The sequence below is a fragment of the Lissotriton vulgaris genome, chromosome 4_2 (genome assembly GCF_964263255.1).
Source record: "Lissotriton vulgaris chromosome 4_2, aLisVul1.2, whole genome shotgun sequence".
Lineage (NCBI taxonomy): Eukaryota > Metazoa > Chordata > Amphibia > Caudata > Salamandridae > Lissotriton > Lissotriton vulgaris.
This window is the reverse complement of record NC_141692.1, coordinates 10,450,649-10,464,400: the sequence shown is the minus strand read 5'-3', so window position 1 is coordinate 10,464,400 and position 13,752 is coordinate 10,450,649. Positions and strand designations below refer to the sequence as shown.

General features: G+C 49.9%; 1 protein-coding gene across 1 annotated transcript in view; it reads right to left on the bottom strand.

The window, feature by feature from the left end:
• Nucleotides 1-338: 338 nt before the first annotated feature.
• The window catches only part of LOC147718119 (E3 ubiquitin-protein ligase TRIM11-like), a 75,912-nt gene continuing 62,498 nt past the window's right edge, over nucleotides 339-13,752 (bottom strand). Inside the window, exon 5 of the mRNA XM_086919244.1 lies at nucleotides 339-456. Coding sequence (XP_086775370.1) covers nucleotides 339-456 — 118 coding nt within the window. The remainder of the gene's footprint in view (nucleotides 457-13,752) is intronic.

Below are 13,752 nucleotides of genomic sequence, written 5' to 3'. Positions count from 1 at the left end.
TCTTGGCGCCACCCCTTCCGTCATATTTGCACTCCACTTGACAGATTCTTGAGTAAGATGTTGCTGTTTTTTCTGTGGAGGGGAGGAGGGTATCATAGGGGCGTTTCCTCCCCTCATCAACTTGACTTCCCTTATGACAGTAGTCAGGCATTCTGGAAGCAGAGAGAGGGAGTCTATGATTGGGGAGCAGCAGCAAACTGATTGGGCTAGCTTCGTAAAGGCTTGCGCCCTTAAAATTAAGTTGTTTAATTTGTCTAGTTTGCTGTCGATCCCAGACGTGAATAAGGCCAGGGTGTTTAATAGGTCGACTTGCACCTCCAGTTTTATCGAGTGGTAGTTTAATGAGTTAACAGTTTGTTGGAGGGTATGGAGGAGTTGCGACCAGGCACTGGTTGCTGTGTGATCTTCGGTGTTCGACTCTTCATTAGAAATGTGCTTAGGGGAGTTTTGAGTGGTCTTGAAAAAAAGAGATATGTCTGAATTGAGCTGATCATTAGGGTCAGGCGGATCTAACTGATTCTGCTGTGAGTCCTTTATTAATCCGGTGGCGAGAATATCATATGCAAAGGGCTTAGGACTGGTGAGACAGTTGGAGTGGGTGTTGTTTTTGAGGCTAAGGACAGCTGACTGCTGTTGAGAAGCGCTCGGTTGTCATGCCCATGGATTTGAGCAGTCGTTGTTTGCCGGGGCAAGACCACTGGAAGCTCCATTGGAATGATCGTGCCAATTTCTGGGGACTGTGTTAGGACTGAGCGGACCTTTGTTGTACACAAAGTGCCCTCCAACTGGATTTGCACTGGATGCGGTGATCCTTTATCCTCAGCTGAGGACATGGGAAGCTTGCCCGATGGAGATCGGGCTATTGAAAAAAGTTGCTATTTACGGTGGAAGTTTCATCGTTTTTGACATTTGCGTTGGAAGTTTCATCGTTTCCCACTTCTTCAATTGATTTTTGGTGGATCCAAAGATGTAAACTTCTGGTGGTTCTATCACCTTTTTGGTTTCAAATGCCCAATGTTGCGGTGAAGCCAATTGGATCAGCCCTGGTTGCGCCGGGATCATGGTAGCGGTTACCTCCGGAGGTTGGAAAAATGGTTGTGGCAATGCAACAGTCTTTGTTGGCGTTTTTCTAAAGTAATCCCGCAGGCTTAGGGATTTTTGAGATTTTGGCCCGTAGTTGACCTGGTTTGACGCCTTAGCAGCATCCGATTGATTGGGCTTCTTTCGCTTTGATGGCGCCGTATACTTCCTTATTTTTCCGGACCTCATTTTCCGACGTATGGTTAGGGTCTTCTCTGTACTCCCCGAGCCAAGGCTTGGCTGAAATAAGCTAAGCGAGACTCGCAGCTTTATTGCAGCGTGATTTAAAACTTTGGTCACCGTGCGTTGTTACTGTGCAACTGTATAACTATTTATATGTATAGCTAGTGGCACCCCCCTGCTCACCTAGTCCGACCTGCCCTAGGCCCACAGACCCCCGACCTTGACCCCACCAGCTGTCTCCCAGAGGCGAAGCCAGCAAGGCCTGGCCGGAATGGTTGAGACCTAGGCGGCCTCCAGGGTGAGGTACAGGAGGAGCAGCCCCAGAACTTGTGAACACGATCGGCAGGCCAGGCCCAGCGGGCGAAGGGGCAGGGGATTGACTAAGGGCAGGGAGCAAAAGCAAGTGGAGCCACCCGCCGAGAGCCTTGAAAGAGCACAGGGTACTGCGGAGAACCGCAAGAGGTAGTTAGGACCAAGAAACTCAGAGGAGTGGTCTAGGCATGAGGGGCTCAACGCGCCGCGCAACCTGTGTGATTTGGGGGGGGGAAGGGGCAGAAGAAAATGCCGCCCGGGAGCACCTGCACCCCGGAGCCCGTCAGAGCCCGTCAGCAATGGTGGTTATCTCCCAGACAGCCTCTGCGCCCCTGAACCCTCTGTACCTTGCACCTTGTACCCTGAACCACTCACGTGCGCCGGCTGCACTGCACTGCCGCCTTACCGTGATTCGGCCGGTCTCCGGTCTCAAGACTGCAAACGAGCAGCTGCTCATCGACCCCGCTCCCGGCTCCTTCTTTACTGGCTCTCGAACACCGCGGCTCACACACACGCCGCGCACTCACCGCCTACAGCCTCCCCTCCCACCTACGTCGCGGCGCCTCGACTGACAACAGTGATCACGCTTGTGGGACGCGGCCAATACAGCTTTCCATATAGCTCTTAAGATTGTATTTAAAGTGTTTCAATGGATTTATTTATTTATTTTCTTTTTTCCCTCTTGAAGCAACGCTCACTTAGCGGAACTTGCTTTCACAGTCCAAGTTCCCCCACCAGGTTCGCTATGTGGTGTTATGCCTTTTTCCTGGCAAAAAGGTTTTTGATAGATTTGACGGTTTGTAGCGATTTGAACAATTTTAGTTAGCTGAGCTAACTAGACAATATGTAGGATAAAGGGTTGGCTGGGTCTTTGGGTCTTAAGGTCTTACTTCTATTACTCTCAACATTCTCCACACAGGCATCCCCCCCACCAGAGCCCCAACAAAGTTCACTTGGTGGGTCTAGGGGGTCTCTGAGGGCAGATTGCAGCCTTGCAAGTTTGACAGCGTGAAACACCTACCCAAACTATTGCAGTCGTAGAGATATGGTGGAGCTGGCTGCCGCTGAGCTTTTTTTTATTTTCGCAGCAGCGGGGGCCCGCACGCCGCCACCAAGTCCCCTGCCACCTGTTCTAATTTTCAGCCGGCACTCACTGCTCCAGGCTCTCGGCACCTCGCGCCACACGCCGCTCTTTGCACAACACCACTATGTGCAAGGCTGGCGGCGGCGGGGGCGGCTCACTGCGACACAGTTCAAGGGGCTCCACAACAGCTCCAACAGCTCGAAGGCTCGGAGGCGCGGAGGGTAGCTGTCGGGCTGGCAGAGCTCAGAGCGGGAAGGTTACTCTCTGTGCACCGTTATTTCCTCCGGAGGGGGTTACACAATGGTTTTCCACACGAGGCTCCGCCGTAGCTCAGCCGCCACACTGCCTCACACTGCCCCAGGCTGCTGCTCAACTCTCTCGGGTCTCGGCTCACACGGACAAACGGTCAACTGCAAACTCCGGACCGGACCGGACTGCTTGGGGACTTAAAACCTGAACTTAGACCATACTTGCCAGGAGGTGCGTTTGCTGAGTGGTGGGCGAAAGGGAGCATGGCCTTTGTCTACCCCGCAGCAATCCCACTGTATGGGGCTTACAGGAGGTAAGAGGTAGGCTAGTTGGACCCTAAAGGACCCCCAGCAGCGAAGGGGACTTCAAACCCCATCCAAGAGCGCACCAGGGAGTGCGTTTGCATAGTGGTGGGCAAAGGAAGCATGGCCTGTAATGAGAACTTACAAATCCTGCTGTGTGGGACGAACTGAAGGTAATAGTCCTTTGGGGCCACCTACCCATCTTGTTACCTACAGTAAGTCCCACACAGTAGGATTGCTAAGATGTCTAAGGAGGGCATGCACCCCCTACCAAGGGAGGTAAAGCCAGTGCTATGTTGAAAAACACTTAGAATACAGTGAAAACACCTGCATAGACTATGTTAATGTTAATGCTAAGCTAAACGTATAAAGCGCACTGACACCATAAGTTTCCTGGCTCTAAATAATGATTGTAAAGAGGCGACCGAGAGACTAATTGGAATTAGAAAAGAGCCAGGTTTCAAACTCTTTCTGAAACTCATCAGGGTGCCAGAGGTCTTAATTGCCAGGGGGAGGGAGTTCCACAGCTTAGGTGCCAAGTAACTGAATCTGCGGCCTCCCAGCTTTTTAAGTTTAACCATAGGGGTGACTAGGAGGAGGAGATGGGCTGAGCAGAGGATGCGGGCCGGGCAGTGCGTGACAATGAGTGACTTCAGAAAATTGGGGCAGTTGCAATGAAGGGCCTTAAATATTAAGCAGCCAATCTTGAAGGCGGCCCTTTGTTCAATTGGCAACCAGTGCAATTTGTGCAATAAGGGTCTCGCTGACTGCTATTTTGGGGTTTTATGGATGAGCCTTGCTGCCTGATTTTGCACAATCTGTAGGTGGTGGAGCAAGGACTGCGAAAGGCCTATGTAAAGGGAGTTAGGGAGTGCCATCCCAACCCCAAGAAGGGGGTTGGGATGGCACACGAAGTTCGGAAATAGATCTCTCATTAACAGAAATAACTAAGGCTATTCAAGGCCTGACACCGAACAAAGCTCCATGTCCCGATGGGACACCCCCAGATCTATACAGAAGTAACACGGATCTGTGGGCGCCAATTTTGACGAGGGTTTTTAACGAGGCTATTAAATCAGGTCTTCCCCGATCTTGGTCTACCGCAATAATTGTCCCTATCTTCAAGAAAGGGAGTAGGGATAATCCTAAATGTTATAGACCAATATCTCTAATTGGTGTATGAGCTAAAATACTTGGTCGGGTGGTACTGAATCATCTTATGGCCTGGACAGAAGAGCACCACATTATAGCTGACACGCAGTATGGGTTCAGAATGGGCAAATTGACTAGTGACCAGTGTCTTAATCTGTATTTACTAGCCGCTAAGTACACTAAAGCAAGTAATGGCACTGTTTACATGGGCTTTATGGACCTGGCTGCGGCCTTTGAGAATGTGAATAGGAACAAACTGTGGGCCATGATGATTGATTTGGGAATAGACCCAGGTCTCATAAATATTCTAAGAGAGTTGCACTGGAATACCACCCCTAGGGTCCTCTTCAGCGCGGAGTGGGGGGCGTACTGACCCATTTCTGTGCACAAGCGGAGTAAGGCAAGGGTGCATTCTCGCGCCCTTTTTGTTCTCGCTGTATATTAATGAGCTAGAGAGTACCCTTATCGCCCAGAATGTAGACTGCCCCAAAGTAGGAACGCGTCAAATCCTGGTACTTCTGTACGCGGATGACGCGGTCCTGCTTGCACGAACATCACGGAGTCTACAATACCTCATGGACGGATTTGTAAAGTTCATGGAAAATCTAGATTTGTCGATGAACCTGAGCAAATCCTTCGTGATGGTGGCAGGTAAAAAGCCTTCCAAGAAATTTGTGTTTAATATAGGGACTCACACACTGGATACGGTAAGCACTTTTCCCTATTTGGGCCTTTTATTTGATGGCGAGATCCAGTTTAACTCCCTGATTGAGGAACGTTGTACAAAGTTGGTTTCCGCAAATGGTGCCATCCTAAATTTTGCTCGCAGGCTGAGCTGCTGGTTGCCAGAACAAGTAATGTGTCTATATGGCTCGATAAGTACGGCAAAGGCCTTGTATGGAGCTGAGGTTTGGGGCTTCAGAGATTCTAAAAAACTACAGCTAGAGGACGACAAATTTCTTCGTAAAATCCTAAAGATCTCTCAGTCTATCCCAGCTGAGATTGCACACAGGGAACTTGGGATCCCATACATTACAGATCAGGTAAATATGAGGCCAGTTATGGCATGGCTCAGAATTTGGGACAACCCTGAGGCGGAATTAATCAGGGAAATTGTTGTAGACTGTTTGCAAAGGGATAAGGGCCTTCAAATTCCTTGGCTGAAATATGTTAAAAGCACACTAGAGATCATAGACCAGGAAATCCTCTTTAGTAATCCGCGTTCAATTTCCACTACCTGTAAATCACAAATTAGAAAACTGCTGTTGGAAAAAATTCGGAACTATCAGAGCAGGCACTGAGTTTTCAAAGCGTTCACTAGCGGCTCACTGTCTAGTCGACAATGGGGAGGGCATGGAACCCTACTTGTGGCTGATGCATAATCAGCAGGATAGGTTTTTAATGTGTCGTTTTAGGCTCAATCTGTTACCTAATATTTTATCTTATCCATCTGGTTTTACTGTAACTATTGAGCAGAAGGGTGCCTGCGGCTTCGACAATAGGTCTCCGCAAGACACCCTTCATTTTGTATTTCTTTGTTCATTTTATCGGACGCCTCGGCGTAGTTTTCTGGTTGATATTTTAAGAGAGAAAACATTTCGTCATGCTAAAACTACACTATTCTTTTTACAAAGAGCAAATGATATGCGCACTTTATGCTCTGTGATAAGCTTTTTAAAAGTTGCAGTTAGGTTAAGAAATACAAGTGATTAAGCTATGATGTATTAATAATATTTTATCTCTTCTTTATGAAATGTATCAGCTTTGTATCTGTTTTTTCTTTTTACATTTAAATAGAGTTCAGAAATATAATGTAATGAATTTTCATAACCTGAATTTTTATGATGGTTTTAATCATCGAAATAAAGATTTACTGAACTGAGTTACAGAAATCAAGACGGGAAAGAACAAGGGAGATTACAACTTGTACTAGTGCATCATGCGAGAGCAGATGAGAGATTTTACGAATTTTCCGCAGCTGAAACATACTGGCCGAGATAACAGCCCCTACATGGGTTTTAAGAGAGAGGTCAGAGTCAATAGTAACGCCCAGGCTCTTGACCGAGCCAGAGGGGCTGGGAGATACGCCCAGCTCAGTTGGCCAGAACTGTGGGCCCCAATAAGCTGCGCTATTACCAGGATGAGTTCTGTTTTCTCCGGATTCAGTTTAAGTTGATTATGGATCATCCATTGCTGAATGTGGAGCATCACTGCTTGGAAATCTGATGCGGCATTGGGGGAGTCCAGGGGGAAGATGATCTGCATGTCGTCAGCATACTTGAGGACAGTGCATTTCCAGTTTCTTAATGAGTGGATCAATGGCCGGAGGTACAGATTAAACAATAAGGGGGAAAGGGAGGATCCCTGCGGGACTCCGCATGTCGTAGATACCCGAGTTGCCGTAAAGAAGCCTAGATGGACCGTTTGCCCTCTATACGAGAGGAAGGACTTAATCCACTAATGGGCAGGGCCCTGGATGCCAGCTTGTCCGACACGGTGGAGAAGGATGTCATGATGTTATGTTATGTTATGTTATGTTAATAACATTTATTAGGCGCAACAGCTGCCCCAGCGAAGGGGCGTCCTGGCGCCTGATCACATGTACAAACACAACAGATCAGAGCTGAGAAGTGGGGACATTAGATAGCAGAGATGAACAGGTGGGTTTTGATGGCCCGTCTGAAGAGAGTCAAGTTGTTGAGGGCGCGAATGTGTACAGGAAGGGAATTCCATAGATCCGCCGCCAGAACACGGAAGGAACGTCCTCCCATCCTGCTAAGCCTGAACCTAGGCTTGTTCGCCAGATGCTGAGCTTCGGATCTGAGGGACCGCGTGGGGACATACGAAGAAATAAGGCCCGTCAAGGCCGGGGGAGAAGAAAGCTTCAGAATCTTGAATGTCAGACAGAGAGCCTTAAATTTGATTCTCTGTCTGACCGGAAGCCAGTGCAAAGAGGCCAGGACAGGAGAGACAGAACATCGTCTCGGAAGACCTACAATGGCCCGTGCAGCAGCGTTCTGCACCCTCTGAAGCCTAGTCGCCTCAGCCTGGTTGACTCCAAGGAGCAAGGCACTCCCGTAGTCTATCCGGGAGAGGATAGAGGCCTGAACCACCAGTTGTCGCGTGGGAGGGTCGAAAAATTTGAGGACTGGTCTGAGTCCTCGCAGAATACCATAGCAGGTAGCTGCTGTCTTCTTTGTGTGGCTGGTAAAAGAAAGATTGGAATCCAGCCATACCCCCAGATTTTTGACTTCGGCCACTGGAATGGGCATCGCCCCCAATTCGAGAGGCCACCACTGGTCTCCCCAGAGTTCCGCCTGCTTCCCTACAATCAGGACCTCGGTTTTCTTGGCATTAAGCTGTAGGCAGTTGTTACGCATCCAGCTAGCCACAGCTATAAGTCCTGCCCGGAATCTGGGCGCAGTCACCTCAGGGTTCCCACTGAGTGTCACCGCCAGCTGCGTGTCGTCGGCATACGATGTCATAGTAAGGCCATATTGCCTGACGACAGCAGCCAGCGGTTTCACATACAAGTTAAATAATGTGGGGCTAAGGGCAGAGCCCTGAGGGACTCCCAGTTCCAGAGAATGGTACGAGGACTGGCCAGGTGGAATGGCTACTTTAAAAAACCGGTCCGAGAGGAATGAGCGGAACCACTGAAGAGCCTTCCCTACGATCCCCACTTCCTCCAGACGCCACAGCAAAATGTCATGAGACACCGTGTCAAACGCGGCGCTCAGGTCTAACAATAGGAGCGCCGCGGTCTGCCCCGCATCTAGCACTGACCGCAAATGCTCGATCATAAAGAGCAGAGCAGTTTCAGTGCTGTGTTGAGCGCGAAACCCATTTTGACTCTCGTCAAGAATATTATTACGCGAGAGGTGGGCAGACAGAATGGTGTTCACGTGCGCCTCCATGACCTTGGCGGTCCAAGGCAGGAGGGAGATGGGCCGATAGTTCTCCGGGAGCAAGGGGTCAGAATTAGATTTCTTCAAAATGGGCTTGACCACAGCTTGCTTCCAGGATGGCGGGACCACGCCCTCACTGAGGGAGAGATTTATCAACTCCAAAATGGGCTCACGACAGAGAGGCGGGAGAGAGGCGAAAAGCTCCGGCTTCAGAGGGTCTAAGGGGGAGCCTGATTTAATTTTGAGGCTCAGAGTGTCGAATACCTCATTAGACATGGTCGGCAGGGTTGACAGGGTTTCGGACACCAAGACCTCTACATCGCTAAGAGCATCCCCGGGGGCAGCTGGTGTGAATCCTTGGTAGATTTTCTGCACTTTCTCCACGAAAAAGGATGCCAAGCTTTCACAGTGCGAGTCCGTACAGATTTCTTGCGAGGTGGCCCGTTTCCCCATCAGGTCTTTAAGTACCTTAAAGATTAACTTAGAGGGGTTGGGGCTGTTGGAGAACTCAGCTGCATAGTATGCGGCCCGGGTTTGACAAATAGCTCTGTGGTAGGACTTAAGCTGGGCAAAGTACAGCGATTTTAACGTGGGATCAAAGGCTTTCCTCCATGCCCTCTCAGCTTGCCGGCAAGTTCTCTTAAGCTCGGCAAGAGTCTCATTGTACCAAGGGCTACGATTTTTAGCGTGACATTTTGCCCAGCGCAAAGGTATTAGAGAGTCGAGGGCAGTAAGAACCCAGTTGCAGAACTGTTCATAGCCCTGTTCTACATTCTGCAGTTTGCCTAGGGGTTGTTCCTCCAATATCCTGACAAACTCCTCCAGCTTAAGTTTACGCCAATTGCGCTTTAAACTCTGTTTATCTACAGGTTTCAGTTGTGGAGTGTCAAGGGGACATGACACTTTAACCAGCAGATGGTCAGTCCAACCCACCACCATCGGGTCAGCTGATCTAGCCCGAACTAAGGTTGTAAAAAAGGGGTCCAATATGTGTCCTCCTATGTGGGTGGGGGAGGCGACTAGTTGGTCAAGTTGCAACGCTTCTAAGTCCGCCAGCAAGGAGCTGATGGAGGGAGATGACGACTGGTCCAGATGTATATTTAAGTCACCTACTATATTGAAGTTAGAGCATGTTGCGGTCAAAGAGCTGACTACATCCACAAGGGCAGCCTTGAAGGCGGTGTCATTCCCAGGTGGACGGTAGATAAGCACACCGCTGAAGGTGAATTGATGACTGACCTTTACCTTAAACGATGCGCTTTCACACATAGGGAGGTCCAAAGCCTTCCACTCAACCGGGAAACAAGATTTAGTCGCCATGGCTATACCACCTCCCCTAGTCGAGCGGTTCAAGATAGACACCGTATAGGTAGAGGGGAAAGCCAGGTTAATAATGGCAGTGTCCGCGTCCTGTAACCAAGTTTCGGTCAGGAAGATGATATCGGGAAGGTCCGTATCAATCATATCCCGTAGTGACTGATGGTGTTTGACCAAAGATCTTACATTCAAACTCCATATGTTGAGTGCTTGTCCGGTCCATTCCGTATGGGTACCACGGACAGTCCTGCTAACTGGACGAACTCTAATGGGAGAGGCCAGTGAGAAGAAACCGCAGGCACACTCATATGGTCCTGAAAGAGGGGGTAGAGGGTCATGATTACAAACCCGAAAACTATCTTTTATTGAGATAAGAGCAGCGCGATCGTACCTGAGCGCCGCCATGTTAAACAGGCTGCTAATAAGGGAGGAAGCCAGAGTCCATAGCCCGCACCCGCTACCTCGACGCGGACGAGCGCAGACGGGCAGGACTCTGGCACGACTCCGGCTAAGCGACGGCGTCCCACTGCGCGTTCCCGCTGCGCGGGAGAGGGCAACTTTAAATAGGCGCCTCCCTAAACAACTCGAGCGTCGGGACGCTCCAAAAGGGCGCCCGCGCTCCAAACACTTACCCCAAGCTAAGATGGCGCCCAGGAATCCAGCCCCAGGGACCCGGACCCGCCAAATGGCGGTGCGAATTCCAAAATTAAGTGAGAGTAAGGGGACAGCCCAGACACAGAGATCGAGTTAAAAACAGGGAAGAATTAAACTCAATAGAACCAAAATACACAAAAGGTAGGTTTTAAAAGCGTAAATATCGCAGCTCGCTAGCAGCGCAACCTGCGCTAATGCAGCAGTGATCAGGGCAATGAGAGCACAAAAATGCCTTAAATTGGCGCCTCCCTAAACAACTCCAGCGTCGGGACGCTCCAAAATGGCGCCCGCGCTCCAAACACTTACCCCAAGCTAAGATGGCGCCCAGGAATCCAGCCCCAGGGACCCGGACCCGCCAAATGGCGGTGCGAATTCCAAAATTAAGTGAGAGTAAGGGGACAGCCCAGACACAGAGATCGAGTTAAAAACAGGGAAGAATTAAACTCAATAGAACCAAAATACACAAAAGGTAGGTTTTAAAAGCGTAAATATCGCAGCTCGCTAGCAGCGCGACCTGCGCTAATGCAGCAGTGATCAGGGCAATGAGAGCACAAAAATGCCTTAAATAGGCGCCTCCCTAAACAACTCCAGCGTCGGGACGCTCCAAAATGGCGCCCACGCTCCAAACACTTACCCCAAGCTAAGATGGCGCCCAGGAATCCAGCCCCAGGGACCCGGACCCGCCAAATGGCGGTGCGAATTCCAAAATTAAGTGAGAGTAAGGGGACAGCCCAGACACAGAGATCGAGTTAAAAACAGGGAAGAATTAAACTCAATAGAACCAAAATACACAAAAGGTAGGTTTTAAAAGCGTAAATATCGCAGCTCGCTAGCAGCGCGACCTGTGCTAATGCAGCAGTGATCAGGGCAATGAGAGCACAAAAACGCCATAAATAGGCGCCTCCCTAAACAACTCCAGCGTCGGGACGCTCCAAAATGGCGCCCGCGCTCCAAACACTTACCCCAAGCTAAGATGGCGCCCAGGAATCCAGCCCCAGGGACCCGGACCCGCCAAATGGCGGTGCGAATTCCAAAATTAAGTGAGAGTAAGGGGACAGCCCAGACACAGAGATCGAGTTAAAAACAGGGAAGAATTAAACTCAATAGAACCAAAATACACAAAAGGTAGGTTTTAAAAGCGTAAATATCGCAGCTCGCTAGCAGCGCGACCTGCGCTAATGCAGCAGTGATCAGGGCAATGAGAGCACAAAAATGCCTTAAATAGGCGCCTCCCTAAACAACTCCAGCGTCGGGACGCTCCAAAATGGCGCCCGCGCTCCAAACACTTACCCCAAGCTAAGATGGCGCCCAGGAATCCAGCCCCAGGGACCCGGACCCGCCAAATGGCGGTGCGAATTCCAAAATTAAGTGAGAGTAAGGGGACAGCCCAGACACAGAGATCGAGTTAAAAACAGGGAAGAATTAAACTCAATAGAACCAAAATACACAAAAGGTAGGTTTTAAAAGCGTAAATATCGCAGCTCGCTAGCAGCGCGACCTGCGCTAATGCAGCAGTGATCAGGGCAATGAGAGCACAAAAACGCCTTAAATAGGCGCCTCCCTAAACAACTCCAGCGTCGGGACGCTCCAAAATGGCGCCCGCGCTCCAAACACTTACCCCAAGCTAAGATGGCGCCCAGGAATCCAGCCCCAGGGACCCGGACCAGCCAAATGGCGGTGCGAATTCCAAAATTAAGTGAGAGTAAGGGGACAGCCCAGACACAGAGATCGAGTTAAAAACAGGGAAGAATTAAACTCAATAGAACCAAAATACACAAAAGGTAGGTTTTAAAAGCGTAAATATCGCAGCTCGCTAGCAGCGCGACCTGCGCTAATGCAGCAGTGATCAGGGCAATGAGAGCACAAAAATGCCTTAAATAGGCGCCTCCCTAAACAACTCCAGCGTCGGGACCCTCCAAAATGGCGCCCGCGCTCCAAACACTTACCTCAAGCTAAGATGGCGCCCAGGAATCCAGCCCCAGGGACCCGGACCCGCCAAATGGCGGTGCGAATTCCGAAATTAAGTGAGAGTAAGGGGACAGCCCAGACACAGAGATCGAGTTAAAAACAGGGAAGAATTAAACTCAATAGAACCAAAATACACAAAAGGTAGGTTTTAAAAGCGTAAATATCGCAGCTCGCTAGCAGCGCGACCTGCGCTAATGCAGCAGTGATCAGGGCAATGAGAGCACAAAAACGCCTTAAATAGGCGCCTCCCTAAACAACTCCAGCGTCGGGACGCTCCAAAATGGCGCCCGCGCTCCAAACACTTACCCCAAGCTAAGATGGCGCCCAGGAATCCAGCCCCAGGGACCCGGACCCGCCAAATGGCGGTGCGAATTCCAAAATTAAGTGAGAGTAAGGGGACAGCCCAGACACAGAGATCGAGTTAAAAACAGGGAAGAATTAAACTCAATAGAACCAAAATACACAAAAGGTAGGTTTTAAAAGCGTAAATATCGCAGCTCGCTAGCAGCGCGACCTGTGCTAATGCAGCAGTGATCAGGGCAATGAGAGCACAAAAACGCCATAAATAGGCGCCTCCCTAAACAACTCCAGCGTCGGGACGCTCCAAAATGGCGCCCGCGCTCCAAACACTTACCCCAAGCTAAGATGGCGCCCAGGAATCCAGCCCCAGGGACCCGGACCCGCCAAATGGCGGTGCGAATTCCAAAATTAAGTGAGAGTAAGGGGACAGCCCAGACACAGAGATCAAGTTAAAAACAGGGAAGAATTAAACTCAATAGAACCAAAATACACAAAAGGTAGGTTTTAAAAGCGTAAATATCGCAGCTCGCTAGCAGCGCGACCTGCGCTAATGCAGCAGTGATCCACCGTGTCGAACGCTGCCGACAAATCTAGGAGCACTAATGCCTGTGGGGACCCCCTGTCTGCGTTCCCCCGTAGGACATCCAGGACTTTCAGGATGACAGCCTCAGTGGAATGTGCTGGTCTGAAGCCAGCTTGATTGGGTTCCAAAAAGCCGGAGTTCTCTATGAATGTTGACAGGCACGTAGTTACATGAGCCTCAAGAAGTTTAGACGTGTAAGGCAGGAGGGAGATAGGCCTGTAGTTAGCAGGGTTGTCGGGATCAGCTCCCTATTTTTTCAAAAGGGGGGCTAATATCGCCTCCTTAAACGCACTGGGGACCGTTCCAGTACTAAGAGAAGCGTTCAGGAAGGGGAGGATGCTGTCAGGTAGGGAGGAAAAGACCGCCCTAAGAACTGAAGGGGGGCAGCAATCCTTGGGGGATCCCGATTTGATACGGTTTGTGAGCTCAGAAAGGATACTGGGGGTTATAACTGAAAATTGTGTAAGGGAAAAAGGGTTAAGAGGGAGAATGTCTAACAGACTGGCAGAGATGGGGGAAGGGATAGTGTTCTTGATCTCCACAATTCTCTTGATAAAGAAGGTATTGAGCGCGTTGCAGGTTTCTTGGGTAGGGGCCTGGGTGGGGAGAACTCTGTGATCCGATGAAAAGTCATTCATAATTTTGAATACTTCTTTAGAT